Raw genomic sequence first — 26,004 nt, 5'->3', positions numbered from 1 at the left:
AAAGAAAAAAAAGATATTTGTAGGAAAATTGTTTTTCAAGGAAAAACTTCTGTTTTTAAATGAGGGAAAATTATGTTCTCAATGAGAATCTAAGATAATTGGGTACAACTGGGCTGAAAAACAGAAAGATAACTTTTTTTTCCTTTTTAAAAGTAGGCTCCATGCCCAGCATGGAGCAGAATGCAGGGTCTGAACTCCCAACCCTGAGATCAAGACCTGAGCAAAAAAAAAAAAAAAAAAAAGACCTGAGCTGAGATCAAGAATTGGATGCTCAACCAACTGAGCCAGCCAAATGCCCCTAGAAAGATAACTTTTAATAGGTGTTAAAGTTTCAAAATAAAGTGTGCTCTGACTACTTTCATTACACAAGCTTAGTCATTTATTACTGATCCTTGTGAAGAAAACAGCTATTAAGTTATTCAAATAAAAAAATCTGTCAGTTGATGTGACAAATTACTTGTATATTTACTTATACACAAGAGTATGAAATTTTACTGATGTTGTTAGAGCCCTGAATGTTACCTGTTTCCCTTTCAGTTTCTGCTTTCAGGGGGAAAAAAAAAAGTTAAAAGTTATTTTACACAAAACAAATTCCTTTTTCAAATACCCCTAGATATTCCTGTTTTGCTTAGACTAAAGATTCTAAGAGTAATAAAATTGTATTCATTTCTCCTCCGAAAGAATTTTACTTAAAAAAATTGATATTAACATAAGGGAAGAAAATCACACTTTATTCATGGTGTTTTTCATCACAATATTCTCTTTACTTGCCATCTCTACCTCCAGGAAGATTACATGATTTTAAACAGTGATGAGAAAAAGTTTTGACTTGAACTCACACTCTAACTATCACATGCTTCTGGATGGTGTGCTAATCTTTTGTGATTAGCTGTGGCATGGTGCTCATTCTGCAGGAAGGTGACTGAGATATACTCGTAAACACTGGCCATCAGAGGAAACAGGCTTTAGCCATTTCAAAATTCTGAAACTAATCATTAACATAGGATCATAGGCAGATTTGGGATACCAGGTGAGATGGGCTGGCTGCACACCAGCCTTGCTAAGATACCATTAACTCAAACAGCATTATGAGTACAAACAGGTATGAGTTAAAAAAGAGTTTGGCTACTATAAAAAAATCCATGAAAAGTACAAAACTTACATATTCACATACCCTTTACACTTCTGATGGATTTCTAAACACAAACACAACTTTTGATGAGGCACAAAGAACTATGTCTAGACACAGTCATAAACGTTTCTGTTTGTCCATCTGATTTTGCTTAGCTCCACAAAAAGCCCTGGCTACACAGAGCAGCATATTAATGGGCTCTATTTCAAAATTTGGAATGAAGACGTTTCATGTTACTGTGCCTCCAACCCTTAAGTGGTAGCAAATTGCATTCTGAACTGTGGTACTCACAGCTGTTGCCTGCTCTATTACCCCTCTGCCCAGCTGAATGTTCGGGCTCCTTGTACGGAAACTGTAGGGTCGTATCCAAGGTTCTGAAACCTTCTTTCAGAGAATGATGCTTGTAGTACTCCACAAGTTCCTTTAGGATGAAAGAATTAAAGATTACTTTTGATAAGGATACTTTTATTCTCAAACACATGAACTCCTTGAACACATAATTATATACAAGGGGAGGATGTTGATATAATATGAAATTCTCCATAAGTATATGGATGGGTACATAAATGATAATCTCTGGACGTACCTGGCACCTAACTAACAATCATCCTTGTGACTCGGGCTGGCCACTGATAATGTGAGTTACCTCCTACTGTTATTCACGGATAGAGAGCATCCTGTTAGTCTTCAGTCAGATGCAGCCAATGAAAAGAAACCATACTAAACTTTAATTGCAGAACAGTAATTATTGTTCTTATTTATGAAATACTTGCTTTTTTTTTAATACTTGCTTTTCTAAACAAAAATAAAGAGAACAGCTGTTTGCTGAATATATAGCAATTTCTCGTTTCCTGCATTTTCTTTCAACCTAGCAAAAAAACAACCTTGATTCTAAATGTTCTTTTTCATGGTGAACCAAAACTGATAAACCATAAATGTTACCTGACATTCTTTCTGGCTTACAGTGAAGTATTAGTGCCCCTCTGTAGCTCTACATAGCATCTGCTACGTATACAGGTCAATAATGTAGTACTTTCCCTTCTCCCTTGTATCTAATTTGCCTTAAATGTATCCAAGCCTAATAGAATAACCATCTACCAGTCTTTCATGTTAAAATTTCAGGCAATTTCTTTTCAGATGTTGGTTTAATAGATTCTGCACAAATCTGAATCCTTCTATTTTAAGTAGAAAATAATAATTAATTCATAATGGAAAAATTCATATCATTATTGGATGAGTACTATAGGTATGATATTTCTTAGAAATACCTGAAACGAAAGGCATTATCACTTTTAACCTATTTGGTACTTTTTTTACTGTTTAAAACAAATCATATAAAAGTAACTCATTTCTTCTAAAAAACCACACTGTCAACAACTCAGTACCTCTATTCAGTGGTTATGTTCAAAGTTTCCCAAACAAATCAACTGAGCCAAAAATCACCCAAAAGAAGCAAAAAAGAATTATCAATGATTTCTATTATTCATGATTTACATTATTTATAACTAAACTTGGATGAGTTGCAGAATGCATTGTGTGGGGAGTTCCAGGAGTCACAAAGATTATGAAGATAAAGCTATTGCCTTCTAGGACTGCTCACTCTTGAAGGGAAGTCAGGGGTTATGGGTGTTCAAAGGCGACTGAGAGAACTTCCTTTTGTGAGCCCCGTGGAGAGGATGAGGGAACAGTTCATAATGGAGGTAGCTTGTCTTAAATTGAAGAATAGGCAAAATTTCAGACGCCAGGAAGGAGGGAAGGATAGTCTTAAGTAGAGCAGTCAAACTAGAAAGAGGTGACTGAGTAAAGGCCATATTCATAAACAAAAAGCCAGCATGGTTTGGCTGAAGCACTGGATGAAGCAAATGGAGATTCTTCAACTCCCATATCTGTAAAACAGGGGTAATATATCATTTCACAGATGATAGTAAAGAATGTATATAGAGTGCCTGGGACATGTGAATAATCATAATTATCACCACAATCCCATGCGCGAGGACTATTACATGGCTTTGCACAATCTCCACACAATAAAAATAGGAGGCTTAGTCCTCATTGATATGCTAATCAACTTGTGCAAGGTTGAACAGCTGACGTCTGTCTCCAAGGCTTGTGCTCTTACATTGTACTATTAGCAAGTAATGTCTGGCAAATGTAAATACACAACAATGGAGGCAAAAGGGAAGGAGCATTTGCTAAGTTTCCACGATGCACCAAGAATTTTATTTTCCTAGATCTAAGATGCTATGGGTTTACATACTTTATAGCTATCTCTCCCTATCTCTATTTCTTCTTTCTTTCTTTTTTGAGCCCAGATTATGGGGGTCTTTGATGAAGCAAAGGAATTTAGAATCTGACCAACTTAAAAAGAAAAGAAAAAGAATTAAAATATCATATAGAAGTTTCTATCCTCGAAATGGCTTCGATAAAAAGAATATGGCACTTGTATTATTGTGACTTTTAACATGGTTTGCAAAGGCAAGGCCTAGAATTAAATTCTACAGACTAATAAATTCTAGAGACTTATTTAATGCTTTAAAAAATAAAATTAAAAAATAAAAAGCAAAATTTTTTAAGGTCTGCAAGAACTGTACACATATATATGGTGTTGCTGATGCAAATGCAAATGATATCAAAGTGTTGTTCTTTTAGTCTTATTTAAACTAAGTAAAATGTGTTCTTTAGCAAAAATACAAAAACAAATCTGAAAGTAACTTATAAGCCAATAACTTTGAGCATAAGTGTAATTTTGTTATAAATAGTATGAATTTTATGCATTATATTATAGATTAGTATGAATTAAGGTTTATGTGAAGTTGGCTAGAAACCAGAAAATTATCATACTGAAAAGGACTTGGTGATCATTTCATACCTACCCATCTCCAAATTTTATGGGAGAAAAAATGATTTTTCTAAGGCCTAAGGTCATGCAGCTTGGTAAGCTGTAAATACTCTTTTATCACTTCACTAAGCATGGAAGATATTTTAGTTCCATTTTTACAGTCTTATGAAGGTAAATCTTCCTTCATGTCTCTAACTGGGTAGAATTAAATTGTGCCACCATGGGTCTTTTCCAATTTATGCCTTTTCTGCTTTCTGTATTTTAGTCTAATCCACCCCTGCTTTAGCAGTCATTGACCTTCAGGTACTACAAGTAAATAAGAAGACTCTAAACAAAAGAAATCGCTAAGCTTTCCTTATCTCACACTGACACAGCAGTGTCAACAATTCAAGTCTCTCTGAAAAATAATGAGTGAGAGTCAGTCATTCCAATTACCAAGGAAACAGGCAATGGAGATGATTTATAAACAGCATTTGGACATGGATTGCCTGGCATACATGAAAATTAGAACAAAATTAATGCCTTGTAATCTGGATATAGAAATTCATTTAGAATTTGAATTTAATGACTAAGAAAAACAAAGATTTTGATTAGCTAAGCTATTGAAACCCAAGGGGAAAAGCTTAGGTCATAACCACCTAAGGTCAATCTTCTCTTTGAGAAACTGGCTAATTTAAAACAAGTTCTGGAGTTTTCTCCCATTTCACATGCTTTCAAAATTAAAATTTAATTCCAGGCCCTTATAATAAGTTTCATAGGTAGAAGCATATAATTTTACCACCCATAATGAGAGGACACAACTCAAATGCACAGACCATTAGGTACTTATATTGGAAACTGTGTTATTTGACACCAGCGTGATACAAGGTAACTCCTTGAAGTTGTAAAATCCTGATTTAGAGAAGCTCCTACATTGTCAGAGGGAAGTCAGAGGTGCCTATTAATTCTCTCTTCCCTTCCAAAGGGGCTGCTTACTAAAAGAAGAGCCACTCCTTCTGATCAAGTACCCAGGTGGCACTTCTGAGTTTAGGTTTAAAAGACAACACTACTGTGAAGTTCTTGCTACACATGGATTTACAAATTTGAAAGCTTCTTTAGAATAGTGGAGTCATTTTCAATTCTGCAAAAACATAATGGTTTCATATGGTAAGGACTCAATATCAATCTGTTCAACAAATGAACAGAAACAAAGAGGAGGGGCAGCTCGAGACTAGTTCCATGGTCTCTTTAGCAGTTTTTACAGTTATCTGCTAAAGCTGACAAAACTTTTTATCCAAGACAGAGTTATTTAGCTCCTTTTTTTTCACAATTATTATATCATTTTGCTAATATTTTTTAGTTTCACTGTAGTTATGCTATTAATTCTAAATTCCCTCTGGGGCGCCTGCGTGGCTCAGAAGGTTGAGTGTCTGCCTTCGGCTCTGGTCATGATCCTGGGGTCCTGGGATGGAGACCCCATCAGGCTCCCTGCTCAGAGGGGAGCCTCCTTCTCCCTCTCCCTCTGCCCCTCCCCTGCTAGTGTTCTCTCTCTTAACGAATTAAAAAAAAAGAATCTTAAAAAGCATTCTGAATCTCTTCCATTTAACCTGCTGTGCTATGTGCTTCCTTACATAAGGTGCTTTTCTCCAGATATGAAGGGAAAAACATATGCCTGCATCTCTAGCAGTGGCATTTATGATATTTTATACATACCATACAAAAGGGGGAGCTTGTTTTAGCTCTGCGACAGTACTTTTAATTCCCTTTCGAGAACGTCACTGCAGAAACTTTCACTGCTCTCTGTACACATTATTTAAGAATTCGGGGGCGGGGGGGGGGGGGCTATGGCCTATGCTATAATCATAGCTTTATATGTAGATAGGAACTCGAGGACCTATATTCATTAATCCAGGTCGTAAAGTATTTACTGGCTTTTCACTTCTCACCTTAGCTTACTTTCTGGAGCTGAGCCAAGGGACACAAAGCTGAATTGATTGGCCCTTTCCAGTGACTATTCCTTTCATCCTCTTTGCTTGTCTCCTCGGATGGGAGTTCCTTTTGTTACTTTCAAAGTTGGCAAAGCTGGCAGTCATCTTTGGCCCTACAGCATTTTTTTTTTTTAAGTCTCACATTAACTATAATACCGTGGAGCAGCCTCATTATCATCCATGGAGGTTCTGCAGGTGAAAGCTCAAGCCGATATGTCTTGCAGCGATGGAGAGACCCCCTGTGCATGCTTTTATCAAGTCTCAGCTGGGGCTGTCATTCATTATTTGTGCATCCACTTGCCACCTCCCTCCTAGGTTTTCATTTTAGGAAAAACCTCCTCAGGTCCAGTTCTCTGTGCACAGCCTGCTTGTTCCAACAGAACGTAAGCCACTTCCAGCAGGGAGGATGCCTAGATCCTGGTTACTAATTTGACAGGGCTCACATTTTCTGGGACATGATTTTGCTGCCCATCCTTAACTTTTGAATTGGGAATGTGATATTTACGTTCAGAGAGGTTTTCTGACTTTCCTTTCAACTCAAGATGCTTATTTCTTTAAAACACTAATCCCTGTCTCGAAGCAGTTCTGAATTTTTAGATAAGGCTTTCAAGCTGGCCTATTTCGTAAGGCTCTCTTACATTCAGTTTTAACTTTAATGTTTAACATCTGCAAAGTGCTCTGAGATGTTTTCCAGAGGATGCAGTATGTATCATTTGATTGATGGCTCAATCAATGAGTGGTCCTTCCCAATGTTACTCAAAGTACTCAGAAGTATGCTTACAAATGTATCTTGTATCCTGTGTCCAAATTCTTCATTATCTCAAGAAACTCTCTAACTTGAGAAACAGACTTGAGACCACTTTTAAATAAATATGAACTTTACTGTCAGCAATGCATACATAATGCCATATATGGCTTGTTTTTATGACATTCATAATACGATGAACTAATGAAGCTATTAAGTGGTAATTTTTTAATTGTAAGAATAAAATAATCTTGGTTTATTTGAAGCAACTTGGTAACAATGTACTATTTCAATTTAAATATAAAATTCTTATGAAATACCAACTATTTGATAAAAACGTTACCCTGTTAATACTTAATTGTCCAAGGTAATAATGCAGAATCATACCACAGATGATTTAAAATAGCAGAAAATCCAAAAAGCTTTTCTGTTTGACGTTATATTGTATTTTGCATGAAATGAACCTAGTGAGAGGTATTTTACCAATTAGTTTTTCTGTTATTAAAAATACCTTCCTCTGTTGGAATGAGGAGTTAGAGGCAGAAGGAAGAAGGGAAAAGATGCATGTTAAAGATCTGCCCTGTCACTCAAACACAAGGCAAAACACAAATAACTGAAGGTTGACTAAATTTGCCTATTGTTCTAAGAATCATAAATAATGTGGACTCTGAAGTATTATCTAAAACTTGCAAACTTAATTTACAGTGAAAAATAGGAGTAGGGCAATATAAAACTTAAATGGAATTCTTAGAATTATCAGGATTCTACTGCAAAATTACAGGATTCTCTTAAAAACAATTTTTCGATGCACAGCATTTCCAAGAAAACAATAGAATTAAACTGATCTTTCTAATAAGAGCAAAATAAGGACCACAGATTGAAAAGAACTAATCAATGCTTACCATTAAACTTTTAAATTTTCTATTTTCTGCAATGTGAAAAAAGCCATCTCTTGTTAAAATCTTGATGTGCTTTGCTTCATTATTGTACCTGTGGGCAACGAATAACGTATGAATATAAATGTGTTTTTAATCAGTAGAAATCAATAATTACCAGAGGGCATGCCCCAATAAAATTATAGGAATTAATTCCAAAGACAAAATATATACCTATGCCAATACACTGGTGACAGCTAATTAGCAAAATATATTTACTAGATTGGTTGAAGATACAACCAATATTTGAAGTGAGAAGGGGGGGGGGTTAGATTTGATCAATCATTATGCCCAATTTATTGGGTAAGTTCAGTTTGAGAGTATAGAAAAACAAAATAAAATAAAACGAAATCTAGTAATATACATTTTTAGAATTAACAAGGAGCATATACATATCAAATTACCAAAATACAATGTTATGAAAGAAATCTAATATGCCAATTAGCAGCCTATAACACTTAATACTGTTTTTCTAACAAATATTTTCAAGTATTAATGAACTGTCTGGATAGATGCATTATTTCTGCTGCAATTAGAACCTTGGTTCTTAACTTCAGTGTTATACATGTCAGATGGTCTATGCAATTATGAAAACAGGAAATCTATTTCTATAAAAGTACTTGTCCTACTTACTTAATGCTAATTGCATATTCTCCTGACTCTTTGGTCCTGTGCCTCACAAGGTAAGTACTATTTACCCTATTAATAAGTTCAGTCTCTGCCTGCAATCTTTCCATTGCTCCAGCATACCTGAAAGAAACAATGACATAGAAAATTTGGGTAATAAAAAAAAAAAGAAAATTTGGGTAATATACCTGGAACACAACAGAAGCTAAAAATAAGTCTCTGTAAAGATTTTAATTTAGTGGCAGATTGGAGCTGTTTTTACTTCGATCCTAATTACATGACTTCAAAAAATAATGCAGAAAAAAGTCCTGCTCTACTAAGCTAGCAACAGTGAAGTGAACAGTGCCTAACACTCAGTAAGCACCCAGTGAATATTTATCAAATAAATAAATGGGGCAAAGTAAGGAGTGAGCAGGCACTGGGTTAAGAGAGAAATCTACAGGGAGTTTAATAATAAAAAAGAAAAAGACTTGTAGGGAGGGACTATTGTGCACAGGACATACACACACACGTGTACACACACACCCTCTAAAATTTCACCTTTTCTATACATACTATGAAATGAAACCTGCTTTGAGCATCTTTTTAAGATAATTCCAGTAACAATTTAAATTATTTTTAAATAATTATTTTGGCAGATATAGGATGAATTCTTACGATCCACAATTTTGTTAACCAATTTTCTTAAGAGCTTAGTAGTAGTTAAAATTTAATTTTAAAAGGTAGGTATTTTCAATAATAAAATTCAGTTCCTCCTAAACTATCTCCATCTTAAACATACCCAAATTCCATAACAACAACAGCATTAATATGAGACCCAACTCCAATGTTAAAATACTCTTTAGTGACCCTTTTCCATCATTTACAGGTTTTACATTTATTGGCAAAATATGATGGAGATTTTAGGCAATAAAAGTTAAAGGGAAAAATTTTATGTTTAGATTGGCTCTCTCAAAACATGAATAGACCAGAAAATTCTCTAATTCACACATAGACTTGGGTAACTCAGTTTGAATACCCCCACCTTTTATACTAAATGTTAGTTTAAAATACAAGTTTATTGAAGGAAGATATGGGAGATGTCCACCAAATATAGAAGGAGAGCTAAGGGCATTTTATGCAGATGGTACCTTGAGATAAAAGTATTTATGATAACCCATGAACTATTAGTACCTAGTATAATCACTCTTCCATCTTATCTCTCACTAGTTTCCAGCCTTCTTTCAGGTTCAGGAATTCACCAGCCTCTTTTTGATGTTAAGAATCTTCTCATAGATTCTTTTATTGCCTGGAAAACACTAACCCAATCCTCACATTCCTTCTCATCACTCAAGCTTAGAGTGACCTTCTCTGACCATCCCAGCCAAACAATGTTGTCCTGTATCTCACACTTCACTCCATTATTCTTATTACAGTACCTTCATCTCTTTCATGGCAGCACTTATCACAATTAATGTATAGCATATGCATTTTTATCAAAGTAACACATGAACACAGTTTCTAAAAGTCAACTCCTACTGTAATAATGAAAAAGCAGCATTACCCCATCTAATCAGCTTTCTGTACCAAGTCCCATTTTAACTTTTTTATCTGTGCTTGCATATTTCTAAATAATATAATCAAACTACAATTTATTGATTTTAGGCATCAGGAAGGAAACTCATTTATTTTCTATTCATGCCCATTCCTTCATGGCTCATTCTTCTTTCCTTAACCTCTACAAAGCCAAGCCATCATCTGGCCTGGTTTTATCATGTTTTCATATTCAAAAAAGAACATCTGACATCCATAAAATAATTCAAGTTTTTGTTTGCTCAAGCCTGTCTTACAAATTCTCTCCAAATTCTCCAAGAGAATGATAAACCCCTCAATAATGTACTTTCTCAACACCATTTACTAAACCTGTCCATTTTGTTCTTTGGAGGCATTCATTTGTTCTGAGCCCTCTATCCTCCTGGTCTAGTCAATACTACTTGCTCTCCGAGCCTGATGAATTAATATAGTCCTGGGATATCCCTTTTTTTCTCATTTCCTGGATTCTGTATCTCCTTTGTTGGTTTATTAGCTCATCCATCAGCTTCTAATAAATGGATACATGGGTTGTAATACTCAGTCTCACATCTAGAAAAATACTTTTATTTTACTTCATACTTAATTCAGAATTTGCCTGCGTATAGAATTCTAGGTGAGAAATTACTTTGCTTCTCAAATTTTGAAGCATTGCCCTATTGTCTTCTCACTTGCAACTGAGTGCCATTCTGATTCTTTGTATGTGATCTGATTTCTTTTTCTCCCTGGAAGCTTTCAGACTGTTTTCTCTATATTGTAAAATTTCATGAAAATGTGCCTTCCAGTTATATGCCATACGTTTCAGTTCCATATTGTCCTAGGCTCTCAGCAGCATCTTTGATTTAGAGCCATATATCCTTTGGTTCTAGGAAACTTTTGCCTTATTTCTTTGATAACTGCTACTCTGTTTTCTCTTTCTGGAGCTCCCACTAAACAAATGCTGTACCTCCTGGATCAACTGTCTAATTTCCCTATCTCTTCTCCCATATTATCAAATTATTTCTTTCATTTTCTGGAGGATTTGCTCGACTTTGTTTTCCAACTCCACTACTTAGTACGTAATTTAGAAGAGCTCTTTCTTGTTCTCTGATTGTCCCTTTCATAAAATACCCAGCTCACTTCCATGGGTATATTGTCATATCTTAATTCTGAGAATATAAAGGCTTTAAAAATAAATCTTTCTTCTCCTTCTAATGTCTGTATTGTCCTCATTTGTTTTCCCCATTTATTCTGTTCTCTAGTTCACAGCTTTTCTCCGATGTCTGGTGGTTATTTGTTGTTTGTTTATATTTAGGAGAGAGGCATCTCTGCGGGGGTGGGGGGCACCAAAGTAGACTCGATGGGTAGGAACATAATCATTTGGCAAGAACCTGATTCATGGGGCTGGATAATACCCAAATGTTAGGATTTTAGGTGGTTGTTTTTTCTTAAAAAAAAAAAAAAAACTGAGTCTATTCAGTTCCTTGAGAGAAAAATCTTCCAGATTCCTGTCTGCATGCAATGAGAGGGTAGTCTGTGTGTATGAGACCCAGCTGTCACAGTATTGGAACTGAACTATACAAAGGGACAGGGGATCATCATCAGTCAGTATGCAGACTTTCCTTAATTTGACTACTCTGCAGTACAGCATCTCCCTCAATATCTGATGGGATTGCTCTTTCTCAGTGCAAGCCGCACATGGCTCAATTTTTCCACATAATATACCTTCTGACTCCAGTGTCTCCTGCTAAGGTAGGGGAAAGTAAATTGTCTGACTACTTGGAAAATGGGTTAGGAACCCTGGCATCTGCATCCTGTTCTTCATATGGTTTTCAGACAATTTCCCAGTTTTAGGCCCCATGCTTCATCCCTGCCTTCATGATACACACACTCTCAACCCTCCACACACCATCAGATTACACACAAAGAATCAGAAATCAGAATGGCCTCTTTCTGCCATCTTGGAAAGAGGACTCCTAAAGGGACAAATATGTCTGGAAGGCTGTGGTCCAAGGCCATCTTTTCTGTCTACAAGCAGGGTCTCCGGAACCAGAGGGAACACACAGCTCTCTTATAATTGAAGGTGTTTATGCTCAAGACGAAACTGAATTCTATCCAAGCAGAGATGTGCTTATGTACAAAGCCAAGAACAACACAGTGGTTCCTGGTGACAAACTGAACGAAACCAGAGTAATCTGGGGAAATGTAACTCATGCTCATGGAAACAGCGGCATGGTTTGTGCAAAATTCCAAAGCAATCTTCCTGCTAAAGCCATTGGCCATAGAATCTGTGTGATATTGTACCCTGAAAGGATTTAAACTTAATGAAAAGTAAATAAATAAAGGCGTGAATTTGTTCTTTGGAGAGAGAAAGGAAGAAGAAAGAAAGAAAGAAATCAGAATGGCATTGAGTTGGAAGTTAGAAGACAACAGAGCAATGCCTTAAAATCTAAGATGCAAAATAATTTCTCACCTAGAATTCTATACCCAGGCCAATGAAGATAATCATCTTGATTTTCTGTTTTATTTCATGGCCTACCCAAGAGGCAAAGTTTACCTTGCAAGAATAACTTGTTTTAAAATGGAGATGTAATGAACAGACAATGCAGTTAGTGGACAGGCAAATTCTCAATGACTTGAGAACATGTCATCATTCAGCATCATTTTCTCTAAATAGTTCAGAATTTCCAAAACTGAAGTTTCCATATTCTGACATACCTGACCATTTTGTTTCACAGAGAAAGCATTTCCCATGAAACTAAGTGTGAATAAATTGTCCAAGTTGCTTAAGAAAAAAAGTAATTTAACAATTTTACTATGAATTATCTTTATCTGTTCCCATCTTCAAGGCTCTTCCCTGACCTGAACGTCTTGATTTTTTTTTTTTTTTTTATCATGAGGAACAATACTATTCTAACTGGTCGTATTTTAATTAGAATATCAGCAAGGGTGCATTTTAAAGTAATGTTAAAAAACTAATCTCCTGTGCCCTGAATGGTTCCCAGGCATTTTATCGCTTTATTTCATAAAACCCACGTAGTTTGTGGCATTAGTATTTATCTCTAAAATCATTACCTTGCAACTATTATGCCTAGTTATGTAAAAAATAGTAAAAAGAATAGAGAAGGAAGCTAATCACCACACTCTCATGATTTTACAGTTCCTGATGTTGTTCACTTTGATTATTCATGCTATCAGCTCTATTCTCCAAATATAATTCCTGTCAGGATCATGGCTTTTTAATTCCATGTAGTTCTCTGACTTCAAATTGTCTTAAACTAAGTAAAAATGTTACAAAGCTTCCCGGTTCTATCACAAGCGTGCTACAATTTCTTCAGCAAGCTCAGGGAGGTCGGAGAAAGCAGGTTAAATAGCTACAGAGGGCAGACGTGTGGCTGGGGATAGCAAGAGGACTGATGGGACAATCCCATACTTTGGACAATTTAGTCCTATAGCAATCAGGCATCTTCTATGCTTTGGTTATAGAATAGAAAATGATCAGAATATTTTAAAAATATCAGACAGCTCGGATATTCTATCTACACCTGCAAACTGAACTAGTACTATACACTTTCAGAATCTTATTTACATACATATACTGATATCTAATTTGTATGCATATACTTCGTATCCAGAAAATAAAACAGATGCAGTAATTTTAAGAGAAGCCAAACATAAAATCCAGGGAAATAAATATAAATAAGTAAATAAGCCTGCGTTTTGTATTTTGAGAGGCAATATGGCAATGTACAGATGGCCTAACTTGGAATCCTAGCTCTACTGCTTACTACTTGTGTAGCCTTAACCTTTGTTTCATCATCTGTAGTGATAATAACAACCTTCCTTACAGAGATGCTGGAAAACAAAAGAAAATAAAACATGTGAGGTACTAAACATATAGTTAAGTGCTTGGTATATACTAATTGTTATCATAGGATGATCATAACTATCCTTGATCCAAAATAGACTTTTTTCCGTTTGAACATATCACTTCTTCTTAAACTCATCAAGTCTAAAAAGTCATAATCACTATCCCCTTTGCTTCCTTGTTTGTATTAGTGATAATACTAGCCTCTTCTAAGTGGTAAGTGGGCTCCATGGAGACCCCAAACTTTAGACATGGATACATTCTGCTCCTTTCATATTACAATTTAGGATCTACTATCGTTTCTGGGCTTATTTTTAGTTTTAAACAATGGAATCATATATTTTTTTCTCTATTTCATGAAATCTACTCTTCCAAAATATAAGATACCTATTTACCTACATCCTATTCCATTCTGTGGCTATTATAAGCTTTGAATTTAGAGTCAAATTTGTGCAAGCATACACACATGCATACACACACACCTCTTTGATGAAGTTATGGAAAGGTCAGCAATATATAAATTCATTATGGTGTTTTGTTGTATCTGAAAACACCTTTAGCCAGGACAAATAGAAATGGACTGTGGTTTACTACCCTCACATTTAAGGCATCCTCGAGCTAAGGTTATGGTATTTCAACTTAGCTACATAAACATTTTTAATACTTACCAGGGTTGGCAAGAATAATCTACTGGCTTGGGCACCTAGGATATAAAAAGCCAAAAAATAGATTAAGTTTACTTAAGGGAAGCTTTTAGGAATCAATCATTAATTGAGTTTAGCTGACTCAGCTCTATAAAACCCTAAATAGCACAGTCCTGGAACTATCCATTGGCAATTTTATACAGAGTGAATCACAGTATATGTCAGATAAGTAGAAAATAATTCATTTCACTTTAATTCATTCTTTCATTCATTTTACTGCCACTGTACCTCCAAGTGGAGAGATAACAGGAAAAATATGAGTTGGAAGCTTTTGGTTTTTATTATCAAGGCAGTTTAATCCTATCATAGAAAATTAAAATGAAAATGTTAGGACAACCAACTAGACTTTGCTTTCTTAGAAAACAGGCAAAATAAAAATATATACTGGATATAGACTCTTAGTTTGTATCACAAGACTCTTAGTTTGTATCACAAATTCTAACCTCAAATTTTGAAATCTACCGACTGGCAAACCTTTTATTGATGGAAAGCCTTGGGAAATACTCATTTTCCCCTTTTCTCCTATGGAACTTTTGAGAAATGAGAAAAACATTTTTGAGAAATGAGAAAAACGTTACACTTACTATGCAAATAAAGGCAGAAAAAGAAGAAAACTTCTAGCTGTTGATTATAACTAGAAAATGAACAAGGCCAAAGAAGGTATACTAATACTAATACTATACTATTATACTATACTAATACTCCAAGAATAACAAAACACATACTATTAGAAGAGAACAAAGTTTATAAATTCCTAAGGAAAGACAAGGAATATGGATAGTTTATTTCATATTTAGAAATTTTTCATGGATCACCTGAGTCTTGGATGCGTATATCCCATAGTATTCCTCGGCCTTTTCATATAAAGTGATTAAAAATATGGTTACCTTTAATTTATAACACAGTTCTAATCAATGTAAAATTGTCTCAGCTTTGTCAGTTTTCATAATGGGTTGTTACTCTTTTGAACTTCCAGGTTAATGGTTAATAGTTATATATAATAAAATTATCTTTCTGGTCAGAGCATTTCCAAAGTTATCAGTATTTAAATATTTTTATTCTATGGAACACATGTTTAATTTCACCACCATGTAAAATCCTGATACACAGAAAATAACACTTCGAGTGTATTACATCCGTTCAAATCCTGAAAATATTTTTTACATCATTTTGTTCTCACAGTCACCAATCTTCAACAATTTCTCTTTAGAAGATACACATGCTTCTGAAATCTAATGGAAAAATATTCCTCCTTCCCTAATCTTTAAAAGCATGCTTATTACTAAACCAATCTTTCTCCCTAGAGAGCGGAAACAAAAAAGCAAACACAAGAAAGGAAACAAAACCAACATAGAGGGGACAGAGAAGGGAAAAGAACTTCAACATATTCCATGGATTCCTTTGGCTAGGGAATGCTGCAGATTCACAAAAAAAGAAGGGTATATAACATTCTAAAGCAGACCCAGTATCCCAGCCTGTTTCATCCTGATGTCCCTTTAGAGCTTTCTTGCTCTTAGGTGAGGGATATCTTTGGTGAGTGTGTTCTGATGGGTGAAGTGCTAGGACTATCTTCTGAGCACTGATCCCTATACTGAGGGTGGGATCCTATCTTTTTCCATCTGTCATGGGGCCATCCCCACTTCTTTTTTTGGGCCCTTTTCTTATATAAGACAATAGATAATTTTCTTCTGGATAATTTCCTATCTTTGATTATATTCTCATCTTTGACCATTTTCCCCTAATGCCGTTTTCTACCTTCATCACAGGCTGTTTACATTGTTAAATTTTGGCTAGGGTCATATGGTTTTAAAAAATATCTGACTGGACATAAAGCATGTATGTAAAATAATACATATAAGATACATGCTTCCTGGGGCACCTGGATGGGTGGTGGCTCAGTGGCTGAGTGTCTGCCTTTGGCTCAGGTCATAATCTTATTCCTGGGATCGAGTCCCACATCACGCTCTGCAAAGGGAGCCTGCATCTGCTTCTCCCTCTGCCTATGTCTCTGTGTCTCTCATGAATAAATAAAATCATTAAAAAAAAAAAAGATATGTGCTTCTTCCTGAAGTACATCTTATATGAGGTAGATGGGATAGTTAGAGGTGAACTTTCTGTGGTTGGCTAGGAATGTCATTACTTTATCCCTATGGAGGAAAGATAGATTTCTAAGTTGATTAATTTCCTTTCAAAACTTTGAACATATTCTTATTGCTTCAAATGTTAAAGTTTCACACTATAGAATCTCCATTTGGTTCTTTTTAGTAGTTGGTTCTATTTCTCTGTTGAGGTTTCCTGTGCATTCATTATGAACATACTTTCCTTTATGTTCTTGAGCACAGTTATCATAGCTACGTTAAAAACCTTTTCCTCCTAATTCTATTGTTTGGGACATCTCACGGTCGTTCTCCTTTGACAGCTTTTTCTTTTGAGTATAATTTGTGTTTTTCTCTTTCTTTACATATTGAGTAGTTTGGGATAGTATCTTGGACAATTTGAATAATATGCCGTAGAAGCTCTGAATTCTGTGATGCTTCTACAAAGAGTGTGATTTTTCTTAAAGCAGGCAGTTAACTTGGTTGAACTCCAACTGCAAACTATCTCCCCTGTAGTGAGAGACAGATGAATTCTCAGTTTTGTTCTTTTAGCCTAAACTGAGCTACTTGGGAACTGGCACTATGCAGCCAAACTGAGGCAAAGTTTATACACAGAACTTGAGGTTCCTCCCTCCCTGACACTTGTCTTTCTGAGATTTCCTGCCTCTCCTTCCACTTTGTGTTTCCTTCAAACTCTGCTTCTTCAAGCTAGTGATACTCTGCGGTTTCTATCTGAATTTTAGCTACCCTGCATGGTGCAGCCTAGGATGCAGTCCTAAGCCAGCGACTAACCTAGCACCAGCGCCACTCCTTCTCTTAACTGGTGCTTTCATACCTCGCCCAGAGTCTGTAGTTGTTTTCTGTGGAGGCTTGATTCAATAGGGGCTACTTGACAACAAAAGTGAAAACTTTTGTTGCCTCCGTTACTCCTACTGTTAGCTATGAGTGAAATCATCAACGCTTTATAGGTAATCTGTATTCTTCTTAAGGCTGGTTTTAGTATTTTCTCCTTGTTTTTGATGTTCTGCCATTGAAATGAACTAAAATGTGTCTAGGTGTTGATTAATTTTATATACTCTTCTTGACTCTTGAGATTGGTTCTCCCAGAAGTTCTGGAAAATTCTTGGCCATTATTTATTTGAATATGGTCTTTTCACACTATCTCTATTTGCTCCTTAAATAACATGCATTTGAACTTTTATCACTCCATTTTCTGTTAGATTTCTATTTCTCAGACTCTCCAGATTAGTTACTGAGAAGTTTCTTTAGCTTTGTCTTCCAATTTTCTACCCAACTGTATCTAATATGTCAGGTAATGTTTCCATTAAAGTTATCATTTCACTTACTCTGATTCTTTGTGAAAAAGAGATGCAAGAAATTTGGACAGTGGTTTGTTCTGTTCTTAGACTTTTATTCTTTTTTATTTCTTCAACCATATTAAATACAAAAATTTGACCTTGGCAACTGATAATTACACAATCTGCTGTCTTTGTGTATGTAATTATGAATTTTATTTTTTCTGAAGTTTGCTTAAGATGGTTTAATCATGAATTTGATGATCCCATATTGTGAACTTCTATTCCCTAGGACTTTAAGTCCGTTAAGGACTTTGTGCAAAGAGGCTCCAATCCAGAGACAAACTGTATTTGCATTGTAAACACAATCAATGTGGAATCATTTTAAACTGTTTCTAGCTTAGACTTATTTCAGTCACAGAGTTGGTATGAACTCCAGCCCCACACCTGGGTGATTTTTGGATCTAAGGCTAGGAATTTTAGGGGAGACTGCTTTTTTTTCTTCCTAACCCAGATCCAAGATGAAGATAGGCATATCTTCTTCTGTGGAATTGTTTTCTTCTTGTTCACCCACTGAGGACGCCTGAGTCACAGAGTTACCCAACTTTGTTCTGTGCTGTAGCTCCAGACTTTGTCTCCAGTTACCATACTACCAAAATGAAATGGTCTCATTTATATTCCTTCTGCATTTTCCTCAGTTCTAACTTTCTATCTGTGTATCTCAGAACTTTCAAAGAGACTGGCATAGCATATACTAAAGAATAATTTTCGAGCTCAGAATGGAATATTCTGCACAACTCAGGGACCCCTGGTAAACAGTACATCCCAGGGGCAAGAGATACCATCTTCCAAATCCCTTCAACATATTCTCCCCTCCACTCTCTCCTACTTACCTTCATCTAGCTTATCCTAAACTAACAAATGAATCTATAATTTTAGTAAGTCACCACTAAAACTTTAATAACTATTTATGAGCTTTGAGCTACAAAAGTCATTTTTAGTTAGTATTCCCACCCATAATTATGTGTTCCTCTATAATTCCTTAGAGCTTAAAATTCTGAACATACTTTTCCTTCTAGTAACTGAGTCACCAAATACCATTCGATAGAAGCTGATACAATTAGTACCTACTATTGTTAATTACTTAGGTTCGGCTAGGAACTTTCCTTTCTTCTTAACCCTTTAGTTCATTGATACAACAAAATGTATTAAATACCTGCTATGTGCCAGAATTTTCCTAAAAATAAAATTTCAAATGTTCATTTCATGCCATATTCAAGAGGCTGTAAAAAGATAATAGAACTTTATACATAAAATGTTTAATATTCTTGATTTGATGTCTTTAGGTTCCCAAACAACCTAATGTTAGAATGTATAATCTCCTGCTTCCTGCCTACATATAAATATCGTTGCTTTAAGCATAGGAAGCCTGAATCTTGTTCATACAAATAAGAGAAAACTAACTAAAAACTCATTTCCTTACATAATTAGAGTGGTATCAAAGTTCAACAATTTTCTAGGATTACTAGATAAAAATAGGTGATATTAGATCACAGAATGAACAGAATAGCAAATTCTTTTTGATTTGATTTGCTTTTGAAATTAATGAAGCTGCAATACATACAGTAAATTAATCTACAGACTACATTCTGAATCAAGGGTGGCTGACATTGCTATCAAAAAGAATGTCCAGGGCAGCCCCAGTGGCGCAGCGGTTTGGCGCCACCTGTAGCGTGTGGTGTGATCCTGGAGACTCAGGAGTCCCACGTCAAGCTCCCTGCATGGAGCCTGCTTCTCCCTCTGCTTGTGTCTCTACATCTCTCTCTCTCTGTCTGTCTCTCATGAATAAATAAATAAAATCTTAAAAAAAAAAAAAAAAGAATGTCCAGTTTGTAAATCTAGGAAGGATTGAAATATAGCAATTAAGATAATATGAGGGCTTTTTTAACCATCAACTCCATTATATTATTATAGGAATCTCATTTACTTTGAATCAAGAACTTCAAAAGTTTCATAGAAAAATCCACCCTAAACTCCAATTTATGATAAAATAATGTCACCTTAAACAGAAATTTATAAATTTAATATAACACCAAAAAGTACATCTTATGTTATACTCATCCATAATATTTGAGTAAATGCTCATTCATTCTCCTTGTTTCTAGCTAATGTGTTTGATGTTTTCAGAAAATACCATTATGACATTAAATAAACAAAATGACAAATGAAAGCACAGAAAAATGTATTTAGAGATTTGATTGAAGAATCTGTGGACTTCATGCTATTATGCTTTCAAACACACTAGCTGAAGTGTAGTATCTCTCTATAACCCCAAATGACTAGGAATAGATGACTGCCTACCATTCTCACCTCCGTGGGAAAAGGGGAAAATGCATCTAATCTGTAGCTTTATTTTTTCTAACATCTTGTAGACAATTTTGTTAATTCTACTAAGTTCAATTTTCTCCTTGTATATATCATTTAAAAATATTTTCTGACAACGGAATCATGAGGGTTTTAGAATTTTAATAATATTGACCATATATTCAAACTTGAAATATAATCCCTCCAGAAAAAAAATAATAAAATTATGGACAAGACCATACCCTTTGTACATTCTTGCACAATTAATTAAAGCATCAAACCCAGAAAAAAATGGAAAGAAAATCCTCATACTTACACATGGGCAAGGTTTGACAGCATCACTTGGAAAAAATCCAACCTCTCCAGATGCTAAATTTCTACCCTAAATTAGGGGGAAAAAATAACAGATTTAAGAACCCATTTACTACAAATGATAATCTCGTAATGCTGTGTACATAGTGTCGTTACTCAGAATCCTCAGAATAAGTTATGTTTTATCCAGTCCTAAACATGAAGTTATTTACTATGGCTCAGGAAAGAAAAGCAGAAGCAGAGAGGTTGTACAATTATTAAACTTTACATGTTGTTTGTTTCAGATGGTAATTATGAAATAAGAATTCAAGTTTGACTTTCTAAACTATGATTCAATCTTAACTTTACATTCCTCAATCCAATATAGAGATAATCGCATATTTGATCTATTTGATATTCGCTAATACAAGAACATACACTGGTTTTGTGCAGGCTCACAATTAATTAGAAATGGGATTTAAATGGTTGCTATTGGTATCTTTAACAGAACTCTTAAGAACATTCCTCCAACAAGATAGGAGGCATTTCAAGACTTGTGGAAACATGATATGAAGTTTTAGGTGGTTTTCAGATTTAGGAGAAAGGATAGGGTATTGATCAAGAGAAGACAGTCAAGGTGTTGGAGGAAAGGACTGTAAGTTAAAATGACATTGTAAATGAGAAAAGAGGGAAGAAATAAGCAGAATAAGGAAAACTTAAGTGCCAAATAGACCAAAAAAAAAAAAAAAAAGCTTAAGAATTTATTCTTAAAAATCTTTGGTCAAATTCTCTTCTAAAAAACTTCATCAGGGAATATAAATTGGTACAGCCACTGTGGAAAACAGTATAGAGTTTCCTCGAAAGATTAAAAAATACAAGTACCATATGATCCAGTTATTCCATTACTCGTATTTACACAAAGAAAACAAAAACACTACTTTGAAAAGACATATGCACTCCTGTGTTTACTGCAGCCTTATTTACCATAGCCAAGATACAAAAGCAAACCAATGTCTCTTGATAGATGAACAAAGATGATGTGGTATATGCATACAATGAAATATTACTAAAGCATAAAAACTGGATGTGATCTTGCCATCTGTGACAACATGGGTGGGTCTGGAGGGTATTATGCTAAATGCAATGTCATACAGAGAAAGACAAATGCCAAATGATTTCACTTATATGTAGAACCTAAAAAAAAATGAATAAACAAAAAGCAGAACCCATAAATACAGAGAACTGGTCATTCCCAGGGGAAAGAGGTTAGGGTCAGGGGCATGAGCAAAATGGGCGACGGTGAGTAGGAGAGAGAGGCTTCCAGTTATGGAATGAGTAAGTCACCAGAACAGAAGGTACAGCATAGGGAGTACAGTCAATGGTACTGTAACAGTGTTGTATGGTAGCAGATGGTAGCTACACTTGCGGTGAGCACAGCAGAACATACAGACCTGTCAAAACACCATGTTGCACACCTGAAACAATGTAACATTCAGTTTTACTTCACACACACAAAATCAGATGACACTAAACCTACAATTATTTCGCTTTTGCAGAAAGACCAACTATACTCAAACTGGAACTGGAGGGTATCATGCTGAGTAGAAGTAAGTCAATCGGAGAAGGACAAACATTATATGGTTTCGCTTATATGGGGAATATAAAAAATAGGGAAAGAGATCATAGGGGAAAGAAGAGAAAATGAGTGGAAAAAATCAGAAAGGGTGACAGAACATGAGAGACTCCTAACTCTGGGAAACAAACAAGTGGTAGTGGAAGGGGAGGTGGGCGGGGGGATGGGGTGACAGGCACTGAGGGAGGCACTTGACGGGATGAGGACTGGGTGTTATACTAGATGTTGGCAAATCGAACTCCAAAAAAAAAAAAAAATACATTAAAAAAACCCACACTGCAACAATCACAACATGTAATTAAAAAGTTCTTGGGAGATTGTCTTCTTGCCCAAAAATTGAGCTTATTTTTATTTACTATTTAATAATTGCTTCTTTTCAGTAGTTGAGATGAGTAAATAGCATTATGACTGGATGTTACATGCTCAGTTATTTTTGACAAAAAAAAGTAACAAAAAACTATCAGCAAATATTTCCCTCTAGAAACAGTATCCTTTTGTGCCCAAGGCAAATTTCACAAAGTGAAATTAAAGAAAATTAATTAAAGAAAAGGATGAAGAGGAGGAAGGAGAGAAAGAAAAAATGGGAAGGGGCAGCAGGGCAGTGGGAAAGAGGGAGGGGAAGTGTAGCAGGAAAGGGGGAAGGGCCAGAGGAAGGGAAATGACAGAAAAAAGAGGAAGGGTGGGGTTCAATTAAATAACCAAGCAAAGAGAAGATGTTTGCTTGGGCAAAATTCTAAAACTATACTGTACTCACATATCAGAAAAAAGGTAAATGAACAAGTGGAATATGCATTCATTTATTCAACAAATACAGCATCTAATATTAATTTGGTTAGGCACTTAGGAAAATGCAAAAATTCGTAAACCAGTTCCCGTTTCCCTCTATCTTTTTGGAGCAAAGACAGGTATGCACATAATTTTATACAAGATGGAAAAGACTAAATAAATACTGTTAGGTGCAGAGGAGAGGCTATGGAAATTGGAAAGGTGGTTTCAGTATTAGGGGTTTGCCTGAAAGCTACATGGAAAGGGGGGGCACATGAATATAAAATGTGGGTTTGAACACACAGAGATGGAAATGGAGGGGAACATTCTGAAGACAAAATAAAGCATAAGAAAGGCATAGGGGCATGAAAGTATAGGTTGTACATAGGAAACACAAGCAGAATCTAATAATGGCAAACACTTAGTGCACCCACTGCTCTGTGCATTTCATTATCCATACAGTGATCCTTTGCGGTACGCCCATCACAGTCCCCATTTTATAGATGAGGAAGTTAAATGATCATGCCATGATCACAGAGCTAGCAATTGACAGAACCAGAGTTCAAATTCAGATGTTCCAACTTCAGAGCTTGGCACTGCCTTTCTACACAACCATTAGACTCATAAGGAGGAAGGAGGGACATAGAGGTAAAAGGTGGCCCCTTTATCACTGGTGAGGGGATTTCAGTGAAGGGGGTATGTGCTTTAGAAGAAGTACACTGGCATCAGTGTGCAAGCTGGCTTGTAGGTGGGCAAGGCTTGGTAGGTGAGAGTATCATTAGAGAATTGTGTCATGGTAAGGGAGGAGGGGGGACCGATGTTGGGAGACATTACGGCACTAGAGTCTAGGGGCTTGCCTGGGGAGTAGGTGAGGAAGAGAAGAGCATGGGAGTTGAAGAATAGGGGAAAGTCAAGGATGGGGGTGATTACATAGGCCATCCAAACACATAACCCAAATGCAGACAGAGAGGAAACTTCAAATCAATGGGACAAGGCGATCGTAGAAGGAAATGTAGACAGAAAATGATAAAAGATAGAACTTACAGGAATTAGTCTAAGTAGGAGGCAGGAAGGAGGCACCAGGAGGAGAGTCAGAGACTAGAGGGTATTGAGAACACAGTGGTTATAAGGTAGGAACGCAGTGCTATTCTCATTCAGCTGCACTGAGTGCTTTATTTCTTTTCAGCATGACACTGAGGTGTAAGTAAATAGGTATGATATCTGGGGACTTTACACCTAGTCGGACCTTTCTGCAGAGACCAACTGCAAAGCTACTTGAGTACAACATACATGGGTATGTGGGTGGGGACCGTACATGAAAGGAGGCTCAGAAGAGGAAGAGGTAAGGGTGATTGCTTTTAAAAACTAAGATAAGACCTCTGAGAGCACACTAAAGGAAGTCAGTCTATTTTGCAGGGGAGAGGCAACAAGTTGGAAAATTAAGAGCTGTTCTACGAATGGTGAACTGTCAATCCACATTCATCAGAAAAGAACAAATGGTCTTCATCTCTGGAAAGCAGAGTTCAAGAGAAGCAGTGGTGTTTCCTGGCAGCGCATGTTGGCCAACATAATAGCACCTGTTTCCCTAGAACAAAACCGACACGGGTCCCTCTTCTAGATCGATCCTTTCATTATTCGCCACCAGAGCTTGGTTCACACATTACTACCCCGTCATCTCTTCTGTAAGTGCAAGTGCAGATTTAATCTCACTCTGTCCTGCAGCACCTCCACAGACTACTAGTAGCATGCTGCCACACGCAGGTCACTATTGCTCTAGATGGCCTTCTCCAGCACTAGGCCAAATTTTTAAAATCCGGAACAATGTCATTTTTTATAAGAGAATGCCAAATGCATAGGATTTAGTGAATGTTTGTAATTTGGGGTATTTCTCAATCTCATAGTCACATGTCAGTGAGCAGCATGACCTTAAATTCCTCTTAATTGAAAAGAATAAAATATACCACCCTTTGTTTTCACACAGTCAAGCACCGAGAAAAGCACCGAACTGTTTCTATATAGAAGAATATTCTTATAGCGGCACTGCTTGGCCTATCACTGACATTTTATAGAAGTAAGCAGTGCGCTGAAGAAGGTAATGCACAAAACAGGGAAAAGGACGTGGGAGGGCAGGCCAGGTAGCCCAGCGGTTTAGTGCCGCCTTCAGCCCAGGGCGTGATCCTGGAGTCCTGGGATCGAGTCCCGCATCAGGCTCCCTGCATGGGGCCTGCCTCTCCCTCTGCCTGTGTCTCTGCCTCTCTCTCTCTCTTTCTCTGTGTGTGTGCCTCTTATGAATAAATAAATGAAATCTTTAAAGAAAAAGAAAAGGAGGTGGGAACACAAAGAATGTGAGGTTAGAGACACATTAAGGAATTTTATAACTTCTGAAGGTGCACAGATGAGTCTACCTTCCCGGTTGTTTCTCCCTTATAGAACCAAGGGTTCTATCTTAACAGCATGAATGGGACAGAAGAGGAAGGGGCATGGTTGTATGAGAAATGTCCTAAAGCTACGGTAAACATTCAATTTTCTGTCCAAACCAGGATCTTTTCAGAGGAAAGGGTAGTGACTAATAATATGGCAGTACAAAAGGTATAAATTGGGGCTGTGGGAGGTAAACCAGGTCATATGGTTACTGTATCAAAAACCAGTCTGTTGAGACACCTGGGTGGCTCAGGGCGAGATCCTGGGGTCAAGTTCTCAGTCCCGCATTGGGCTCCCCTCCGGGAGCCTGCTTCTCCCTCTGCTTGTGTCTCTGCCTCTCTCTGTGTCTCTCGTGAATAAATAAAATCTTTAAAAACAACAAAAAAAATCTTTTCGTTCTTTCTCACTACATTTCAAGAACACTATTGGGAGTTTTCTCAGGAGGGGGAAGTTTTCACTACAAACGTCATGCTGAATTGTTTTTTCCTTAATGAAATGCCTTAGCAGTGCAGGTTACATTTCTTTAATCGTCTCAGGCATCCCTTAGATGACAAAGAGGTGAGGGATAATCTAACATATCTTAACAGATGAATAAAACTGCATTTCCTCATTCCTATGAGATGTCAGTTTTTAGCGACGGGAGATAATATGTGCTGAATTCAATGATTTTCCACTTATTAAGGTAATAACCATCCTACAACATTTGGAAGATTAAAAAACAAAGTAATGTGTAGGAGGAGTGTCTTTGCTTCCCTGGTGGATGTGTGTGGGATG

At 36.3% G+C, this 26,004-nt stretch overlaps 1 protein-coding gene and 1 pseudogene across 6 annotated transcripts in view; one reads left to right on the top strand and one right to left on the bottom strand.

Annotated features, from left to right (window-relative positions):
- Positions 1-26,004, bottom strand: part of VAV3 (vav guanine nucleotide exchange factor 3) — a 439,091-nt gene that overhangs the window by 21,114 nt on the left and 391,973 nt on the right. For 4 of the 6 annotated variants that reach the window (XM_072754465.1, XM_072754466.1, XM_025996323.2 and 1 more), the window contains 5 exons: positions 20,437-20,502; positions 14,330-14,364; positions 8,252-8,368; positions 7,586-7,673; positions 1,424-1,553 (listed from right to left, as the gene is read on the bottom strand). In XM_072754465.1, the coding sequence (XP_072610566.1) occupies positions 1,424-1,553; positions 7,586-7,673; positions 8,252-8,368; positions 14,330-14,364; positions 20,437-20,502 (436 nt within the window). The remainder of the gene's footprint in view (positions 1-1,423; positions 1,554-7,585; positions 7,674-8,251; positions 8,369-14,329; positions 14,365-20,436; positions 20,503-26,004) is intronic. The other 2 variants (XM_072754463.1, XM_072754464.1) reach the window with 1 other exon arrangement.
- On the top strand, positions 11,784-12,112 carry LOC112918234 (large ribosomal subunit protein eL33 pseudogene; annotated as a pseudogene).

This window comes from Vulpes vulpes, chromosome 3 (genome assembly GCF_048418805.1).
Source record: "Vulpes vulpes isolate BD-2025 chromosome 3, VulVul3, whole genome shotgun sequence".
NCBI classification, from domain to species: domain Eukaryota; kingdom Metazoa; phylum Chordata; class Mammalia; order Carnivora; family Canidae; genus Vulpes; species Vulpes vulpes.
This window is presented reverse-complemented; position numbering and strand designations above follow the sequence as displayed.